This window comes from Bufo bufo, chromosome 2 (genome assembly GCF_905171765.1).
Source record: "Bufo bufo chromosome 2, aBufBuf1.1, whole genome shotgun sequence".
Lineage (NCBI taxonomy): Eukaryota > Metazoa > Chordata > Amphibia > Anura > Bufonidae > Bufo > Bufo bufo.
This window is the reverse complement of record NC_053390.1, coordinates 86,946,364-86,966,842: the sequence shown is the minus strand read 5'-3', so window position 1 is coordinate 86,966,842 and position 20,479 is coordinate 86,946,364. Positions and strand designations below refer to the sequence as shown.

General features: G+C 41.5%; 2 protein-coding genes across 2 annotated transcripts in view; one reads left to right on the top strand and one right to left on the bottom strand.

The window, feature by feature from the left end:
• The window catches only part of CCDC152 (coiled-coil domain containing 152), a 47,637-nt gene extending 40,314 nt beyond the window's left edge, over window positions 1–7,323 (top strand). The window contains exon 12 of the mRNA XM_040419622.1: window positions 7,201–7,323. Within this exon, the coding sequence (XP_040275556.1) occupies window positions 7,201–7,323 (123 nt within the window). The remainder of the gene's footprint in view (window positions 1–7,200) is intronic.
• A 1,549-nt stretch (window positions 7,324–8,872) lies between these two features.
• Window positions 8,873–18,097, bottom strand: LOC120992364 (selenoprotein P). The gene is made up of 5 exons (XM_040421295.1): window positions 17,961–18,097; window positions 15,154–15,369; window positions 14,243–14,455; window positions 11,400–11,517; window positions 8,873–10,552 (listed from the first exon to the last, which is right to left on the bottom strand). The coding sequence occupies exons 2-5, from the start codon at window positions 15,354–15,356 to the stop codon at window positions 10,223–10,225; spliced, it is 864 nt and encodes a 287-aa protein (XP_040277229.1). The 5' UTR covers window positions 15,357–15,369; window positions 17,961–18,097; the 3' UTR covers window positions 8,873–10,222.
• Window positions 18,098–20,479: the final 2,382 nt, after the last annotated feature.

The window sequence follows — 20,479 nt, the reverse complement described above, 5'->3', positions numbered from 1 at the left end:
TAAACTCCACATCGCTTTGCGGACCCATTGACGCAAGATACAGCAAAAGATATCACATATCGTATTCTATGTGCTGCAGAGGCTTGGACCCGGAAGCCAACAAAAGGGCTTCTGTGTGCTTCTGTTGACATCGGGGTCCGAGCCTCAGCGCCACAAAAGATAGAACATGTTTCATGAGGATCGCAGACCCATTAAAGTCAACAGTTCTGTACTGCAATGCGGAGCTCACATGGCCGGTGCCCGTGGTCGGGAACATGGGCACAGCATCACCACGGCCATGTGAATGTACCCTTAGGCTACATGTACACGACAGTTGTTTTTTGCGTCCGCCATGCGGCATCCGTTTTTTTTGGAGGATTCGTTTTTTTCCCACAGATCCCTTGTAATAAATGCCTATCCTTGTCCGCAAATGTGAAAAAAGTAGGACATGCACAATTTTTTTGCTGAAGGGAAACACGGACAACGGACGCGGAACACAAACGGATGAACTATCAGCATTTTTTTGCTGATCCATTGAATCGAATGGGTCCCCATCCTATCCGCAAAAAAAAACGGAACGGAGGCCGAGAAAAACAACTGTCGTGTGCATGAGGCCTTATGCTGTGGAATTTCCTGCACAAAAATCTGTTCTCTGTGTAATAGGCACCATGTACGTATAACCTAAAGATGCTTTCACACAGACAGTGTTTGGTCAGAGTTTTTTATCAGTGATTGGCTACATGCAATCCGTTTTTATTTTGCGGATCCATTGTAACAATGCCTTAAACGGACAAGAATAGGACATGTTCTATTTTTTTTTTTGCGGGGCTATGGATCGGACATACTGATGCGGACAGCACACGGAAAGGACACGGAAATAAACAACGTTCGTGTGCATGTAGCCATTGTGAGCCAAACAAACAGGATTGGAGGCTGCACAGAAATAAGGTACAACTTAAAGATTGCACCTGTTCTGCACCTGGTTTTGGCTCACAATCACTGATGGAAATCACTGACCAAACACTGGCTGTGTGATAGCAGCCTAAGATACAGTAGGTGCTTGGATTGGCAGTAAAAACCTTACATTTTGCTTACATTTTAATAATTGCACTAAAACTTTTTTTCTTTATGCTTTATGGTTTTCACTGGGAAGTGACCATCTGTTTAAAATAAGGGAAACCAGGGCCACTAACTGGCAGGAGTGGGACCAGCCCACCACCTAGCAACTATCACTCGTTAACTAATTCCCACCCATATACAGCCTTTTGAAATACAGATTGAATAGTAAAGTCACATTAGCTATTGTTATCAAGGGAAGTGCATACACAATGTACATTAGCCATTTAGCAATAAACCATAGTACATTAGAACATTAACTCTTTAGAAGTGAACCACCGCCAAGTGATGGCTGATTTTTCATTTTTGCCCAGAGTGTTTAGGAACCTTTAGGAAAGGTTTTATCATTGAGATAAATGAGTGCTTTTAGGTATGTGTAACTAATTATTGATAGGCTATTTGATATGCTGTTAGCTGCCTACTTGCATGTAGTGCAGTGTGGCACTTATGCAAGGAGTGGCGGACAGGGGGCCCAACCTTGCTCAGGAGCCCATCAGGGATTCACCAGTCCGAGCCTGACTAGATTTACATATAGAGAATAAAGAGACAACTTTTGTATTACCTCTCCCTGTGAGTCTATTGTACTGTACTCACATCATCATGTATAGTACGGTACAATAGATCCCTGACCACATATGAACTGACTGTATCATGAAACACTATAACGCAGTCAGTTCAGGTCAAGGGAGTCATGTGAATCAGCCCCTACATGTAACACTCCCCAGCACTGCCTGCGTCAGCACCCGGACTCTTCCTGGCTTAGGAGTCCCTGCTCTGACTCCATATATGGATATGTCCATATATGGAATCAGTGCTATGACCAGGAAGAGGGTATCCCCAAGCATTGTCAGTATGCTTGGGGACAACCTGTGTATTAAGTCTTATTACCCTTTCTTCTAAAATGTTCCTGCTGGGATTTGAACTCACAATCTTCTACATTAAAGGCAAAAACCTTAACCACTGAGCTATTGAACTCAATGCTAAGCTTTAACAGAAAAACCTCATAGTAGTTTCTCATGTATTAGGTATTCCTATATAGCAGAAGTATATTTTTTTTTTTGTAATTGTAAAAAAATGTATGGCACAAACTAAATGTGTACTTACTAAAAAAAATATATAAAATCATACCTCTGATATATATGAATGCATAATATGTGGGAAACCTCTACTGAGGTTTTTAGCCATAATATAGTTACAGCAGGTTGCTATTAAGCTCTATAGCCCAGTGGTTAAGGTTCTTGACTTTAATGTAGAAGGCTGTGAGTTCAAATCCCAGCATAATCATTTAAAAAATAGAGGCTAAATAAAACTTAAATAGACACTCCAACCTTTTTAATTTGTGTAACTATTATTTTTTGTTGGGAAAGGTGGCAAACCTAACAGAACCCCTGCTCCCGGTGACCCCCAGAACTTTTTTTATAGTTATGTCTACGGAGATGTGTGGGGGCTCATTTGAGGGAAATCTGTCTTTTTGACAATACCATTTTGGGGTGTGTATGACTTGATCACTTTTGATTCAATTTTCTTGGGAGATAAAGTAATAAAAAAAACGTCAATTCAGCCTTTTTTTTTTTTTCTGTTACATCCTTCACCATATGGGCTTTTTTAAAATATTTTAATAGTATGGGTGTTTTCGCATGTGACGATGCCCATAATTTTATTATTTTTTTGTTTATTTTTATTTTATATTTTCAAAACTTCCTTTTTTTACTTAATTACTTTTCATCAGATTGCAACTTATACAGAATAATGAAAATTGCTCCATTATTCTGTATAGAAATCACTATATCACAGTTTAGTGGCCTGAACTGGGATATACTAATAATGAGCCTGGAAGCTTAGTACAGGCTGCTGCTCATTTTTAGAACAGGGTGCTTTCCCTGATCTCTGCTGGGGGAAGGCACGTCTGAGCAGGAATCCCGCGCTTCTGTTTTTTTAACACTCTCAGATGCCGCGGTGACATTTGACAAATGCCACAAGGGGGCCCACTGAGATTTATCACCCAAGGGCCCACGTGAACCTGGAGCCGGCCCTGCTCCCCAGCTAAAACAGACAGAGCCACACTATCCCTCAACATATCCTCCAAACTACGTTTTACCCCAAGTTATACCGCAATACTCTCCTTCTGCCTCCAACTAGTTACAGCAGTGCTCATTCTCATACCGGAGAGCCAGCCGTCTCCCTCTTCTAGAGGCACAGCAATGTGCTCTGCTTCTTCCCTCAGTAGTCACAGAAGGCTCCCTATCAAAGAGAATGTGCCATCAGAAAATAGCCTATTGTTTAAATCAGTCTGACTTTGTATGCCAAACCCATTTTATTTTTGTGTGTTATTTTTAATTTTCCATCTTGCAGTTTTCACACTAGGGCACAAACACAGTGGACAGGAGGAGACCCCATTTACTTATATGGGACAGCTTTCTAGGCATGTTCTGTGACCTGTGCAGATTTCAGGAGGAAGTAGATAAGCTGTGAGATCACCTATAGTGAATGGTGGTTATCTATATACTTGTCATTGTAATTCTGCCTGTGGTGATGATAATTGCTACAGAAAATGTTACCTGTACTGAACAGGCAATCTTGACCTCTAATTAGCCCTAGAGGCCAGTGTGAAAATTACAGAATAGCAAATTACATTTTTTTAAAATATACTGATATGGAAAAATATATATATATATATTAATATAATAATAGGTCATTTTCTGATCACACATTCCCTTTAAGGTTATACTTATGCACCTGTAGTACATTGCAGAAAAAATCTCTTGCTGTATACACCAGATGTATCCACAGCCTATAATGGGATGCACTAATGCAAAAAAAAAAGTGTCCTTTAGTCCTTGTGTATCAGCATACTTTTTCCAATTGTATCAAAAAGGACAACTACTCATTCCAATACAACGGCATCCCGAAAAAAAAGTGCAGTATGCAGACATCTGTAACACATCCAGTTTGCAGCTGTAAAGTATACAGATCTTCCCACTCTATATGCCAGGTGTACACACCAAAGGACTTTGGACTGCTGTGGAAGAAACAGATGTAACCAAGGAAAATCCACATGTGATAGAAGAGGACTATATATTTACTGATTTTTCAAGAAATGTTCCTTTGAGACCACAATTTCACACTCTAACCTTTTGTAAAATATCTGTCAGATGTCAGGGTGTCCTCAAATCAGTGTTTGGTTTTTCACGATTTTAATGACTTTCAAGATAAAGTCAACATGTTTTCTTATAGCACTGGACTGGTTAATTATTGCTAGAAACTCATGGACACGTCTGCTGTTTTGCTGCCAGCTTTGTGTCAGCATCAGGGCGCCCTCAACGCGTGCGGAATTTTTTTTACAAAGTGTTGCTCTGGTTAGGGTTCATGCTGCGGATTTTCCTTGCAGATTTTTCTGCGGTGGTACAGGTCGGATAGGTTCTTTGTGAATTATGTTGTGGATTTCTGTGCGGATTGCATCTTCATTAAAATAAATGGAGACATTCAACATCATGAAAATCGCAGCGAAACATTATTTGTGTTGTGTTCCGCTAGGGAACTAATATTCTGAAGCGGAACAGAACGCAGGTATTGACACTTTTCATCTCCATAGGCTAAAATAGGGGACGTATTTATGTGGCCGATTTCATTGCAGAAAAGTCCACAGCCTGTGAGGGCACCCAAAATGTTCTTGAGCATTCACCATCTTCACAGTAGACATGGGCATTTGCTGCAAGTTCCATATACTGTATGTTTGGTGTATACCTGCAATGATATTTAATTTGGGCGTAGGACATAAATACAAGCCGGGTTTTACCTATAGCCACTCAAAGCTTGTGCCAATAGGAGTGTCTGGGGGAGGATACCAACTAAAGGGGGAAACTTGCCAATGAATAGGCTACATTCACATCTCCATTAGAGATGATCCGACATAAATGGCGGCTGTCAGCAGAACAACAAAACGCTCCAGAGATGGCTCACAGATTCCATGCCGGACATTCCTGCTGTGATTTCTGAATTGAAAGTACTTTTAGGATATGAAAGGATTGAAGCATCTAGGCACAAAGAAAGTTCAGCTTCCAAATTCTTTAATAAGTGGCGCACTTTTGTTTTGGCACACTACAGTATGGTAGAAGTTAGAGAATTGGTTAAAAACCCTTTCAGTACACTACATGGTATCTTAAAGCATTCTCTAAGTAATACTCTGGGACCCCTGGCAGTATAGGCCTGCCTCCCTCCCCCCCCCCCTATATCTCTCTCCCTTACCCCCTCTTCCCTTTCTTTTCTTTTATTATTTCTGTCTCCTAACACTTTTGAATTAAAAATAAAAAATGCAGTCAGATTCATGTATATTAAACTCATGATCCTTAAAGTTACTATATGTGACTCCCTGACTTCCTTCAGAAGCAAGGGGGAGAAAGCGTGCTTAATGTATGTTATGTGGGATCATGACCTTTGCCTTGTATTTTGTGAATCTGCTTCAAATAAACAGAATTGAAAAAAAAAAAGAACAACAAAACGCTATATGTAGCGGTATTTGTCCGGACAAAACCTGCCATTTATGGCGGAAAGCAACAGTGTAGCGGGATAGGGATCCAGCGGTGATCTGTTGAATCTGGCAATGCCGGATCCAATGACAGCCAGCGGAACTAGCCTTTAAATGTACTAATACCGGTAATCACATGTAAAGTTTGTGCTTTCATCTGGTAATTAAGCAATGTGAGAATGAGCTTAAAGGGGTCGTGTCACTTCAGGAGATAGCATTTATCATGTAGAGAAAGTTTATACAAGGCACTTACTAATGTATTGCGATTGTCCATATTGTCTCCTTTGCTGGCTTGATTAATTTTTCCATCACTATATCCACTGCTCATTTCCACCCTACAATCCAGCAGCAGTGGTCGTGCTTGTACACTGTAGGAAAAAGCACCGGCATCTCTGGTGGCCATGACCACATATCTGTCCTTCAGCTGTGGTCGTAACCCCTGGAAACGAGCAGTATATAATGTGATGGAAAAATGAATCCAGCCGGAAAAGGAGGCAATATGGACAGTCACAATACATTAGTAAGTGCCTTGTATTAACTTCTTCTACATGATAAATGCCATTTACTGAAGTGAGACAACCCCTTAGGTGCTAAAGTATGTGGGACAGAAAGAGGGACACCCAGGGATTGACAAGGGTAAGGCTACAGAGGGTGCTTGGTCTGGAGAGAGGCTCAAGCAAATGTTTAGCTATATGTGTCTTTGGATATTGCCTACCAGATTGAAGGAGTCCAGGGAAAAAGACAGTATTGGGGTCATTTATTAAGACCGGCGTTTTAGACAGCGGTCTTAATAACCCAGCGCTTGATGCGCCTTAGTTATGTAGAGGTGCTGGCCTAAAACAGGAGTTAAAAAAAGATAAATGAGATTGGCGAGCCGGCCCGCTCCAATCCCTGCCTACGTCGCGCCCCCTTTTTTTTAGAACTGGTGTACGTAGTGTGGATGAGGAAGCAGTTGCATACTCTGCTGGAAATCCCATTTTGTGACCAAAACTGCTACAGATATACACTAAAAATTGGTGTATAATTATTAATAAATTTCCCCCTATGTGCCTATAGGCATTAGAGCATTACAATAATGAGCAGAAATAAAATGCAAGGCTGTTAAATGTGCAGGCAGGTATGACAGATGTGCAATTTTAATCAATGATTATCTAAACCTGGACTTACACGTAACCCAGTCCCCAGACAGAATAGACACCATCACACCCTCTCAACACTTGGTGCAGCAGTAATCTCCAATCTGCTCTTCACCCCTACTTGTACAGCTGTACTCTTTTTCTGGCTCCTACTAGCAACAGCAGTGCTCACCTTCATAGTGGAGAGCCAAGGACTGAAAAGGCGAAGGCTGCAGAGTGCTTCTTCTTGAGAAGAGCACAAACGAGTGTTCAGCCATATGAACACTGGGTATTGCCTGCTAGATGGGTGGAGCCCATGGCATTAGACAATTTGTGCCTATCGGTGTTACAACATTAAAATAATGAGAAGAAATAATATACAGGGCTGTGAAATGTTCAGACAGGTATGACTCACGTGTGTGAAATATCATTAATGATTATGTTGCATCTGTTTCTGTCTTAAAGAAATTACAGCATTTGCAAGAAGAAAAGAACAAGGAAATTGAAAGTCTCCGCAACACTATTAAAGACTTAGAAAGAAGGCTCAGCTGCGGATCAGACTCCCGGCTGAAGAGGAAACGTTTCTGAAGAACCTTAAGTAGTTGGATATTGTTGCCTCTTCTAAAGATGCATTTATAAAATGTTCACTTAGTTCCAGTGGTTTGAATAAGATTTCCATACAAAAGTTAACAACAGCTGTTTACAGCATTAGTAAGCCCACGGAAATTGGAATAAATTTTTTTATGATTTAATGCTCAGAACTAACAATCCCTTCATGATCAGGTTATCTAGAAGAACTTTGAGCATAAAGAGCACCTGAGACCTGTCACTTCCTCCAGCAATGTCAGCTGCCATTATGTGGCTGCAGCTGCTGCTCCACAGATTCTTCAGAAGTTTTTCTTTTCTAGGCCCACTCCTGTTCCCGAGCAATCAATGGAGGTAGTTACAGCACTCGATATGCTATTGAGTTCATGCATTCAGTGTGGACAACAGCTCTGGTTCACTCCCTGTTGAGAATCAAGCCCCCTTGACAGTGCATGGTTTCACAAGCATATTGGGAGTCTTAACTGCTGCCATCGTTTGCTCAGAGACGAGACTGGACCTAGTGATAACAAACAGCGCTGGCTAGAGCCAGTAAAAGAAGACCACCATTGTTGGAGGATGGGACATGTCCTCTTAAGGGGGTTCTACAAAACAAAGGGACCATCTAAATAAATCTCTATCTTAGAGGTTGTCCAGTTTCAGGAGGAAACCAGATAACCTTCGGGATCTGCCTGCAATAAAGATCTGGTAAGTACTTGACAGAGTCCATGCTGCCACTTGGGTTTTCCCAGCAGGGCTCTGCCTAACCAGCTGCATTGGTTTTGTCACATCAACAACCCATGGTTGACGCAGCCAATCACTGGCCCTTTTGGGTTCACCTTTGAGGCCAGCGATTGGCTGCAGTGGTCACATGTTGTTTACGTGACAACACAGCTACAGCTGGGTAAATAGTGCACCTGACAGAAGCATGGGATCTGCCAGATAAGTACTCACCGATTTTTATTGCAGGTTTATCTTGAGGCTTTTACGGTTTCCTCCCGAAATCAGACAACCCTTTTAAAGCCTCCAGCCAAAATATTTTACTAGAGTACTAGACAGATTTAAAGCAGTTTTAAATGATGACCAGTCAAAAATCTAAACTACAGTAGGCAAAATATGAGTCTCCTCAACAGGCCTGTACTCTACTATAAGTCTAACATATTTAAAGGCATTGAAGCCATTGCTATATTCTGTAAATAGGCTCCGAGGTGGTGATTATTTTTAGCCTCTGTATGCTGCCGTACAGGTGTATGGAAATATACAGTATTTTCCCCTAATAAACCAATACTTTTAAGAAAGAGTCTGATGGAGCATGCCATCATATAAGTTCTGGGTCATACGGAAGCACAGTTAATGCATCTCTATGGCTCCGTCCAGAGTAGAAGTGTAATGCATTCCTTCACAGAAGTCATTTTGGAATCTGCATTCTCAGTTGAAAGAAATGGGCTTGTTGGAAACAAAGGATCTGAGTCCCAATTTTGTTAGCTTTGGCAGGGTTTCTTGTGGTCAAACCTCTGCACTTCCTGTACATACAAACTAAGAACAAGGACACCGATGTGCATTAATCTTTTATTGCATTTGTTTTAAGACATCAGACATCTTCGTGAAAAACATACAACATTCCTGCTTCATAGTATTGCTATAAAGGTTTGGTCAAGTTCACAAGGTGATCATTTACCTGTAAACCATCATTAATTTACAACATCTGCTATCAAAGCCGGTTACTCAACAAATACTTCTAATATCTCAAAACGTCAGCCTTAATCTATACATTCTACTCTTGCACAAGTTAGAAAATTGAAAATGAGAAGTGTAGCTTAATGGTTGATGTTTGTTTGGTTGGATAGAAAGATCAAAAAGTAAAACTCTCTAGAGTTACGAGTCTCAAGCTTACTACAGACAAAAAAAATATACATATAAAAAATAGGACTCAAAAAGTTTGGTTTCTTCCCTAGCTCTTCGTCCAGTCATGGTTGCGGGCATCAGACAAAAGCCCCTATTTTGTAGTTTATGCTTCAGCCTTCATGGATGCAACCAAAAACTAAGGAGTTGAACAAGAGAGGCTAAATACTTGAGCTGCATTCAAAAGTTCCTACAGCACAGATGTCCTCAAGGTTAACCTGCTTAATGCTTAAGGGTCAAGCAACAAACTGCACTGCAGCCCATTGTCTAACTCTGGAGCAGAAATCAAGTTAACCATTGTGATCTTAGGAAACAGGAATCGTATAATAGCCTATGCATCCCCCTAAATCAGGCCTGGGCAACCTTGGGATCACCAAAGCACTCTGAGATCTAACAAACCTTGCTAAATCTGATGTTCTCAAAGATCTGAAGATTGCCCAACTCTGCTCTAGAATCCTACATTTCTTTTGGCATTAAAATGGTCACTCTTCTGTGGAGGTCACATTACAGTGTCAGTGTTTTATAGATGACAAATGATATCTGGCCTTATGAGTGGAGATGCACGGCAGAGGCATTGAGGTGTCTACTTAGCAGCTTACTCGTGAACCTTGCACTGTTGCTGTCACTGTCAGTTTCCTGTTTCCTTCGATCATTCTCAGGCAACGCGGTATTCCTGTCACTGTCAGTTTTCTGTCTCTTTTGATCATTCTCATGCAATGCGGTGCTTAGTTACTGAGGGGAGCTTGGAATCAGGCTGGCCTGCACTTGCTTTTCGTCATGCAGCTGGAGGCTGACGTCACTGTCAGGATTCTGTCATGTTTTCTGACAACAGCTCATGTCACTGACATGAAGCTGGTAGAACCTCCTTACACTGTCAGGTGACTCCATTTTGTGCTGTCTCAAAGGACAGACGTCTGCAATGTCAGCATCAGCTGTTTGAAACCTTCCCTGACTTCTGTTGCCAATCTCAAAGGTACCGCTTTCGTCAGCTCTTAAGCTTCTTTCAGAGCTTATTTTCTAAAGCTTGGCCCTCTGTATCACTGTTCGGGGCAACTGCCCTATCAGGTGCACCTTCCACCCTACCCTCTGGCTCATTACGTTCTGCTACCCTATCAAGAGGGGTTTGGCAATCCTCTACCTTGTGGTGGCGGTGGTGGTGCTTTTTGTGAACATGGACATTTGGCCTGTTAGAATCTTCTGCTGCAGTCTCTTTCTCCTTGTGATGGTTATGCCCACGATGATGGTGGAGATGCTTGGGTGCCTCTTCTTGGTCTTCATCAGTTTTTGCCTGTGTTGGTATCTCTTCTTCTTTCTTGCACACATCATTGGGAGTCTAGAATAATGCAGGTTATGATTAATTCTAGTAACACAATGTGCAAAGAAATGCAATTATTAGATCTTGCTCTTTTATAAGTCTTACTAAAATGGACATGGGTCAATATGATTCCATCTTAAAAGCTGTCATTAAAACTCCTGTACCAATACCCTGTGCTCTACACCTCCATTGTAAATAACTGACCATGCTATCTATACTGTACATGTGATATATGTGGTGACCAGTAGTTGGCATTTTGGGTATTTCCTACACCAACTCCTGGGCTGCTTAAAACAATGCTGCCAGGTTAAACGCTGCCAGAGTAAAACACTTTAGCTTTTTGCATGGAATTCAAGCTTACCAACTTAGAGTCCTGTTACACATGGTGATGCTGGCTCAATAACAAGCTCCGACCGATGATATACAAGGGCATGTCACAAGGAGGGGGTGGAGAACAATCTTTATTAGAATTATTCGTCTTCCATTAATTTTGCCTACTGTCAGCAGTAGGTGTAGATTTGTTTCAAAATGTGTGTCATAGTCTGGCTTTCATTATTAATAAATCTGTCTAAAAGTTTTCATCCACACCTCTCCTGGTGGAGCAAGGAGCAAAATTTGAAAAAAAAAATTCTTGCACAATTTGCAATTTTTAGGGCAAATTATGTCTTTTTGGGGTCTGGTGTGGATAAAGATTTACATTCATAGGCCCAATTAATGTCCATATCCTAATTAGCATAAGCAGCAGCATTTAGTATGTGTTTTCATATATAACTATCTCATTCATGTACACAATTTCTCTACACATTGTGCATGCAGCAAAAAGAGTAAACTTTATAATGCACTTTCACAAAAATGTCCAAATTACCTCATATTTGCATTCTCCACAAGTGCTGCCACAGTACACCTGCTTTATTGCATTTTCAACATAGTTGAATTCCAAGAATGAAAAAGGAAGCAAAATGTGTTTCACCAGTCGTCCACACCTGAAAGGGAAAGCGATAAACATTTTCTTCTATTAAAGGGGCTCTCTGCTTTGAACTACGTGTTAGAACCATAAAGTTATCACACAGTGTCCCCCCCTTGCAGGGAACTCCAGTGACCAGCTGTGATCTACCATGAAACTTAGCAGTGAGTGTTCAATTTCCCTACAGCGCCACCACAGGGGAATATCAATCACTACACAGTTCCCATTCAAATCAATAGACCATCTAAGTAATGTAGGCCAGGACAGGTCCTCCAGAGAAAGAGGCGCTCCTTGTAAATGCTCTCCATTGTGGCCAAGTGATGAGGAAAACTGGTTATCTCCTTTAATATGAGATAGGAAATATACTTTAGATGATGGTCAAATACACAGTAAATTATTTACCTCAACATCAAAAGGACCTGATATGCCTAATAACAATTACCACGCAATATGAAATAATTCCAGCACTGAATGTGTTCTCACTTCCTATACTTTTTAATCAATGAAGCAATTGGTTATCTCTTCCAAGTCTTCTGTTCTTCTAAGTCACAGAATCGGCAGGCAATAGTGGTCTGCATATCTCTCCATACAATATAATGATCTGTTCAAAGTTAGTAAGGTTACTTAATTCTACAGTATACACTTTTCTGAATCGGGGAAGCTGCCAGCGGTAATAATAGCTCTGGATGGTCCTTTCTGAGATTTCAATTACATATTTTATTAAAATAAATATTCCATAGTTTAAGATGACGGAGCAGCGTTCAGCTAATATATTCTCCCGGTCAGATCCGTGGACTTTCATCTCATGTTACATTGTTCACATAATTGGTAGTAAAAGAGGATAGCAAGTCTATGAAAGGCACAGTGTTCTTCAGAATTACCCACAATCCCTCCATAACCATCTGCCGGGCAGAATTGCTTTGTATTATATGAATGTATTACGGACTTCGCTATCTGTTACCTGCTGTGATCAAGGCAGAATTCTTGAATTGTGATAAATGGTAAACGTGAAAAGCATGAAAGCGACAGGCGTCAAATAAAAAAATAACAGCACAACTGATCCGGATGAAAATTGTTCTCTGGTAATGATTATATATTATATACAAGTAAAGGCCCTTTTAAGTAGGCTGATAATTGAGCATTGATAAGAACGCTCGTTTCCAATCATTAGCCCATGTAAACACAGCAGCAATTAGCCAACAGCTAATTTATTGTGTGATCGCATTTTTTATGGAGGCTTAAAAATCATTGTTGTTGGCAGAGCTGTCGTTGTGCAGCTATGGGAGCGGGGAGCCCACTGTCAGTAACAGCAGGGCTCCCCATAGAGAAGGCTATTTTCTCTATGCACAGTACTCAACAAGCACTGTGTATAGAGATCAGGAAGCAGTGATGCTGCTTCCTACTCCTGTCACAGCAATCATGTTACTGCCAGGGGGATGGGACTCTGCATGAGCTGCTGGGTCTTAGCAGACCCAGGTCAGCTCTGCAGTGAAGTTGAACAGTCCTGTACAACCTCCTTAGGGCTCGTTCACACGAACGTGTGCTGCCCATTGCTGTACTGCGGAAAGCATTTGTGGATCCGCAATACACGGGCACCGTTCCGTGGGCATTCCGCATCACGGATGTGGACCCATTTACTTCAATGGGTCAGCAAATCTGGAGTTTCGGAACGGAACACTACGGAAGCACTACGGAGTGCTTCCTGGGGTTCCGTTCCTCCGGACCGCAAAAAGATAAAACATGCTCTATCTTTTTGCGGAACGGAGGAATTGCGGACCCATTCGGTCGGTGCCCGTGCATTGCGGACCGCAATTTGCGGTCCACAGCACGGGCTTCACACGTGTGAACGAGCCCTTAGGGGCTGTATTCCCCCTGTAACTGGGGCTACCGTGTCAGTCCCAGTTACAGGAGAAATCAGCAATAAATTGCAAAAAGAAAAGTTATGTTAAATGTCCCCAAAAGGTCTTGTATAGGGGCAACAAAATAAAAAATTATTATAAAAAAATGCAGCCACATGCCACACCGCAGCTTCTGGCCCTGCCCCTGGTGACCATAATGCATATATCACATACCTCAAAATGGCCATCATGGAAAGGAGACAAAAATAAATAAAAATCAGGTGCACTTTTCGCTTTTAACAATAAAATTAAAAAATATTTTTAAATATAGACTTTTATTTACATTTTCTTGGTTATAAAAAAAATTAAAAACAAAAAAAAATAAAATAAAGATTACATAAAAATTGTATCCTATGTATCACCTGAAAAAAAAGGTATAAAAATGATTTGTATAACTGAACGGAAAAAAAGTGGCTTTCCAAGATGCATGTACTCAAAAAACAGACAATGTGGCTGGTTAGGAAGGGGGTAAATTGCCTGGTCTTAAACTGGTTAAACAAGCGCTGATCAATCTGTTAGTTGTTGAATTACATTGGAGACCACTTGGATTTTGCCTAGGTGTCCGTTGTTTTAATGGAAACTATGACGGCACTTGAACACAGCTCAAGTATACGTTTGCAGGGGGCAAATTTTCTCAGGCAAATCCTACATGGATGTTTCAGAGATCTGAGGCTGAATTTCATTTCTGCAGCAATTTGGCCAGCATATTTCCATGCCTGAGGGGGCTCAAAGACCCTTGTGCCGTATAAGAAGACACCAGTATTATAGAAAGTGCATGCTGGTCAAGTTACACCTCTGGCATGGAAGGAGGCCTGGGGGAGAGAGTGTATGGATAGGCTTTAATACCTGTCATAAATTAAAAAATCATTTCTGTCTCCTTTCAGCAGGCTCCAGATGTCCGCCTGGCCCTCTTCTTGTTGATACACTGGAATATTCTCAGAGACCCGGATTTTCAGATCATTGTATTTTGCTCGGGCATCTTCCCCTTGGTGATTGACCACAATGAAGGACACGTTCATGTAGCTTTCATTCTCCAGTTTCAGCCGCAGTTCTTCCAAACTAAAACAGTGGTAAAAAAAAAAATCTCAGAAAAAACTTAATACCAGGTGTCTACCAGATACTTTATACAAGAAAGATCTGCTTGTCTAAAGGGGTTGTCCAAGATACTGCACTGTGCAATGTAAAAGGTTATAAAAATGTGAAGTGACAATAAATAAGAACTGATCATAAACAATGTGATGAAGAATCTGGTATCTTACTGGAAAGGATAGGAAGAAGAGCCTTAGATGCCCTTGGAGGCTGTAAGCCCTTGCGGACATGGTCTTCTCTCTCTCTGTACCAGTGTATCAGTCATTTCATGTTTATTGTGCTTATTTTGGCATAATATTATGTATGCTGTAAACCCTTTGCATATGTACAGTACTGCTTTAAAATAAATAATAATGTGCATATGTAAGTGACTTAAAGGGGTTGTCTGAATTCCAGTTTTGGGGGAAAACTGCAGGAAGGCAGTTTAAGTAACTTACCTTCTCAGGCTCCCTCCCATCCAGCACCGCCGCTGCATCATGGCTGTAGAATGGCAGCGGGTATGGAGTGTTGTGGCGGCACTGGATTAGAGAGAGCTCCAGAAGGTGAGTTTAAGTTTTTTATTTTCATTGTTTTTATTGTCCCTACAGTCTGTTCTCCCCCCCCCCCCCTCCCAAAAAAAAAAAGTGGAACTGGGACAACCCCACGAAGGAGATCAAGCTTGATCTTACCTGGTAGCCTGCAGAAGGCACAAGAATCAGCTTGGTGACAGGAGTGCCACAACTGTGACTGATCCTTCTGAATCCAACATGGGATTCTGGGTTCCAATCTTCCAGTCTGGAGGCTTTTTGCACAGTGTATGGTGCCCCTGGCTCTCTGCCCCTCCCCAAGGGAGTAGACAGAGAGCCAGGGCAAGAGCAAAGCCTCTCCACATGGTTGGGCTTCACCTGCAAGATAACAAATACAGTATTAGATTTGCTCAACGGAAAAGACACAAATGACGATTCTCATAGTAGTTCATACATTTCCAGGAGGAATAACAGATTGACAGGGCAACACGGAGCTCTAAGCAAAGATACTAGAGAACTGTTGCATTGCATGAGTAATATAAGTCTTATGTAATTTGTCATTATATCAGGAGAGCAAGAGGCCTTCTTTAAACAGTGAGACCTCTCCTGGTTCTGCATCACTGCTTTACTAGGCAAACAGCTAACAAAATCCTACAGAATTATGTGAACAACCCAACGACACAAGCAGATGGCTCGCCAGTCACTTTTGGCTGATAATTCACACCAGCTAATCCTGGATTATAGGTTTTACTTCTGATAGAATTCAGGTTTTACCCCGACATAAAACTCACTGATCAGTGGATTGCAGAGCATGCAGCACTCCAGAACCAGGCACAGCTCAGCACCCTATGCAGCGGCAGCGCCTGGTTACTGCAGCTCAGTTCTAGTGAATAGGGAAAAGAGCTGCAGTAACAAAGTATAGTGCCTGGTTCTGGTCAGCTTTGTGCTCTCCAATCAGTTAATCGGCAAAGAAGTCAGAGGTCAGACCCCCACCGACCTGATATTGATGACCTTTCCTAAGCAGGGGAGTAATAAGTAACCATCAGGCCCCATAGCAAAACTTTTAACGGGGCCCCATTCCACCATGACCGCTTCAAGCAACATGTCAGAAACACTTATGATTGGTCTCCCAAATGCACAGGGCTAAGGCACATAGTGATGTCACAGTACAGGGGTAATGTACAGCATGATGTCACAGTACAAGAATAATGCACATGGTGATGTCACAGCACAGGGGTAATGTACACAGTGATGTCACACTACAGGGATAATGTACACAATGTTATCACAGTACAGGGGTAATGTACAGCATGATGTCACAGTACAAGAATAATGCACATGGTGATGTCACAGTACAGGGATAATGTACACAGTGATGTCACAGTACAGGGGTAATGTACAGCATGATGTCACAGTACAAGAATAATGCACATGGTGATGTCACAGTACAGGGGTAATGTACACAGTGATGTCACACTACAGGGATAATGCTTATAGTGATGCCACAATATTGGCATAATACACAAAGTGATGTCACAGTACAGAGATAATAAAGACATTGATGTCACAGTACAGTGACTGGCATTATATGAACAGCAATGTCACGTTCAAGTATGAGGCACATATGATGTCACAGCACAAAAAATGCAAACAAATTATGTAGCACAAAGGCATAATACAAACAGAAGAAGAAACCAAGAGACTCCATAGTAAAACCTAGAATGGGGTGGTATTACATTCTTCATGGCACCTTCTGTCTGAGTGGAAATAGGCCCCCTTAGTTGTTGGGCCCATGGCAGCTGCTATGCCTGCTACCCTGGTAGTTTCACCCAAGATCCTAAGAATAGGTCAATGTCATTGATATAAAAGTCCTGGAAAACCCCTTTAAATAGTAAAATATAACCACGTGAGATCTATCTAATCTTCATTAATATTCTAAAACCTGGGTGACAACCACTAATGGCCACTACTACAGTGACAACAGAGGTGGTCATCCAGATTCCCGTAGACCCTGAAATAGATATGAATCTGAATTGTAAGGGAGTGTAACAATAGAACAGTGCAGACCTCTATGACATCAGGTGGCTATAGAAAAAATAGGAGACAACCCCATTAGTGACTGTAATGTTTGACTAAGGCTACGTTCACATCATGTTTGCCCATTATGTTCAGTGGGACTGAAACTTTCTGCAACTGGATGCCCACGCCGTTATATGCATCTGCCATATGATTAATTAGGGGGATATCTTTATTCAGCTGTTTATATGTTACTCAACTAAAAATTCTACCTGCAATTCTACCAGTGCAGGCTAGGTCCGTTTCCTTACCATTCACACCGCCATATAGTGTCCACATAATATAGCCATACAGTGCATAAAGTATAGTGTTATACATTGAGGCACCGAGACAGTGTCACTTTTTGCCCATACTATAATTTGACGTGAAAATTTGTATTCTAGTCACATCTAATCTCAATAATCTTCTAATCCTTTTTTTAATTTATTTTTTATAAATTTACACTTAATTTTAATGCCAATAGTTTGTCCAGATGCCAAAATTGTAGACAGTCCATCAATTTGCAGAACATCCCCCCCCCCGCTACAGGTAAAGCGACTGGCTGCCTACCTTTACAGACCAAGCAGAACTGCGTTTGCCAGATGTAGCAAAGCTGAGTTTACCATAGGCAACACATTGTAGCAGTTTGCCATATGTAGCAGAGCTGTGTTTTTGCAAGATGCAACAAAGCTAGAATTGAAAGTTGTAGCAGGGAAGAGTTTGGCATTTGGAACAACTCCTGGGATGAGTCATCACAATGCACAAACAATGCTTCACCAAAGAGTTTGTCTCCGATTTTAAGAAAACATGTTATAGTGAGAAGAGAAGCGGCATAGCAGAGATGAGTGAGGGGCGGCAGGAGCTTTGGGCACAGATTACAAAAAATAATAAATTATTGAAATGCAATATCTTACTCTGCCCTTGATCGTCTGCACACTGCTCTGCCCTGCAGTCTACAGCCAAGCCCTATATATACACAGCTTGTTTACCAGCGTGAACAAAGGCTCAAAAGTCCAGGGCGGCTTAAAGGGAGGTTCCAGGAAAAAGAAATGACTTCATAAGTACAGGGGGAGATAAAGCAGAACCAAGGCACATACACTCTAGTAATACCTTCTACTAAATAATAGAATGGTAACTAAAACATATCCCTACTCACTAGAAACTCAGAATATTTTATAGTTACAACTCCCTTCCCCCCTAAACAGAATGGTTTGCTCCATCCTGGGTAGGGAACGCTGTGACCTTACATTCCTCTTGTGTCCAAGATTTTGAGGAAGAAGAGATTGAGAACTGCAGAGTTAGCACTTAACTTGCTAAACATACCTTCAGCTGCTTTTTTTTTTTGTTATATCCGATTTTGGGAAAGCTGTGGCCTTGCAACAGGCAGGGTTGTATTTGCCAGTAGGCACTGACGGGCAAGTGCCTAGGGCAGCAGAGTTTAGGTGGCAGCACTATAATGATTGCATTGGTTCTTTTCTTTCGGAAAAAAAAGTTGTAGAATGTGTTAATATATATAGTATTTCTGCACAAATGTATGCATAGATGTATTCTGAGTGCACACATGTATGACTGTATGTAGTGAGTGTGTGTATGTGTATGCCTCCAAGCAGTCAATGTACATATGAGTACATGTACAGTGGATATAAAAAGTCTACACACCCCTGTTAAAATGTCAGGTTTCTGTGAAGTAAAAAAATGAGACAAAGATAAATCATTTCAGAACTTTTTCCACCTTTAATGTGACCTATAAACTGTACAACTCAATTGAAAAACAAACTGAAATCTTTTAGGTACAGGGAAGAAAAAATATAAAAATAAAATAATGTGGTTGCATAAGTGTGCACACCCTTAAACTAATACTTTGTTGAAGCACCTTTTGATTTTATTACAGCACTTTGGGTATGGGTCTATCAGCATGGCACATTTTGACTTGGCAAGATTTGCCCACTCTTCTTTGCAAAAACACTCTGAATCTGTCAGATTGCGAGGGCATCTCCTGTGCACAGCCCTCTTCAGATCACCCCACAGATTTCCAATCGGATTCAGGTCTGGGCTCTGGCTGGGCCATTCCAAAACTTTAGGCTGGGTTCAGACCTGAGCGTCTTTGATATGCGCGTTTAACGCGCGTTTTTTATGCGCGTTTTTTGCAATAGTAAACGCGCGTTTGACGCGCGTTTGTGTGATTGACTGCAATGTCCTATGGCCACAAACGCGCTGTAAAACGCCCCAAAGAAGCTCAAGTACTTGTTTGAGCGTAGGGCGTTTTACAGTGCGTTTTTCAGCGCTGTAAAACGCTCAAGTGAGAACCAGGGCCATAGGGAAGCATTGGTTTTCATGTGTTGAGCGTTTTACAGCGCGTTTGAACGCGCTGTAAAACGCTCAAGTGTGAACCCAGCCTTAATCTACTTCTGGTGAAGCCATTCCTTGTTGATTTGGATGTATGCTTTGGGTCGTTTGTCATGCTGAAAGACGAAGTTCCTCTTCATGTTCAGCTTTCTAGCAGAAGCCTGAAGGTTTTGTGCCAATATTGACTGGTATTTGGAACTGTTCATAATTCCCTCTAGCTTAACTAAGGCCTCAGTTCCAGCTGAAGAAAAACAGCCCCAAAGCAAAAAGCTGCCACCACCATGCTTCACTGTGGGTATGGTGTTCTTTTGGTGATGTGCAGTGTGGTTTTTGCGCCAAACATATCTTTTGGAATTATGGCCAAAAGGTTCAACCTTGGTTTCATCAGACCATAACACCTTTTCCCACATGCTTTTGGGAGACTTCAGATGTGTTTTTGCAAAATGGCTTGGATGTTTTTCTTCGTAAGAAAAGGCTTTCGTCTTGCCACTCTACCCCATAGCCCAGACATATGAAGAATACGGGAGATTGTTGTCACATGTACCACACAGCCAGTACTTGCCAGATATTCCTGCAGCTCCTTTAATGTTGCTGTAGGCCTCTTGGTAGCCTCCTAGACCAGTTTTCTTCCCGTCTTTTCATCAATTTTGGAGGGACGTCCAGTTCTTGGTAATGTCACTGTTGTGCCATATTTTCTCCACTTGATGATGACTGTCTTCACTGTTTTCCATGGTATATCTAATGCCTTGGAAATTCTTTTTTACCCTTCTCCTGACTGATACCTTTTAACAATGAGATCCCTCTGATGCTTTGGAAGCTCTCTGTGGACCATGGCTTTTGCTGTGGGATGCGACTAAGAAAATTTCAGGAAAGACCAACTAGAGCAGCAGAACTTTATTTGGAGTTAATCAGAGGCACTTTAAATGATGGCAGGTGTATGCTGACTCCTATTTAACATGATTTTGCATGTGATTGCTTAATTCTGAACACAGCTACATCCCCAGTTATAAGAGGGTGTGCGCACTTATGCAACCACATTATTTTAGTTTTTCTTCCCTCTACCTAAAAGATTTCAGTTTGTTTTTCA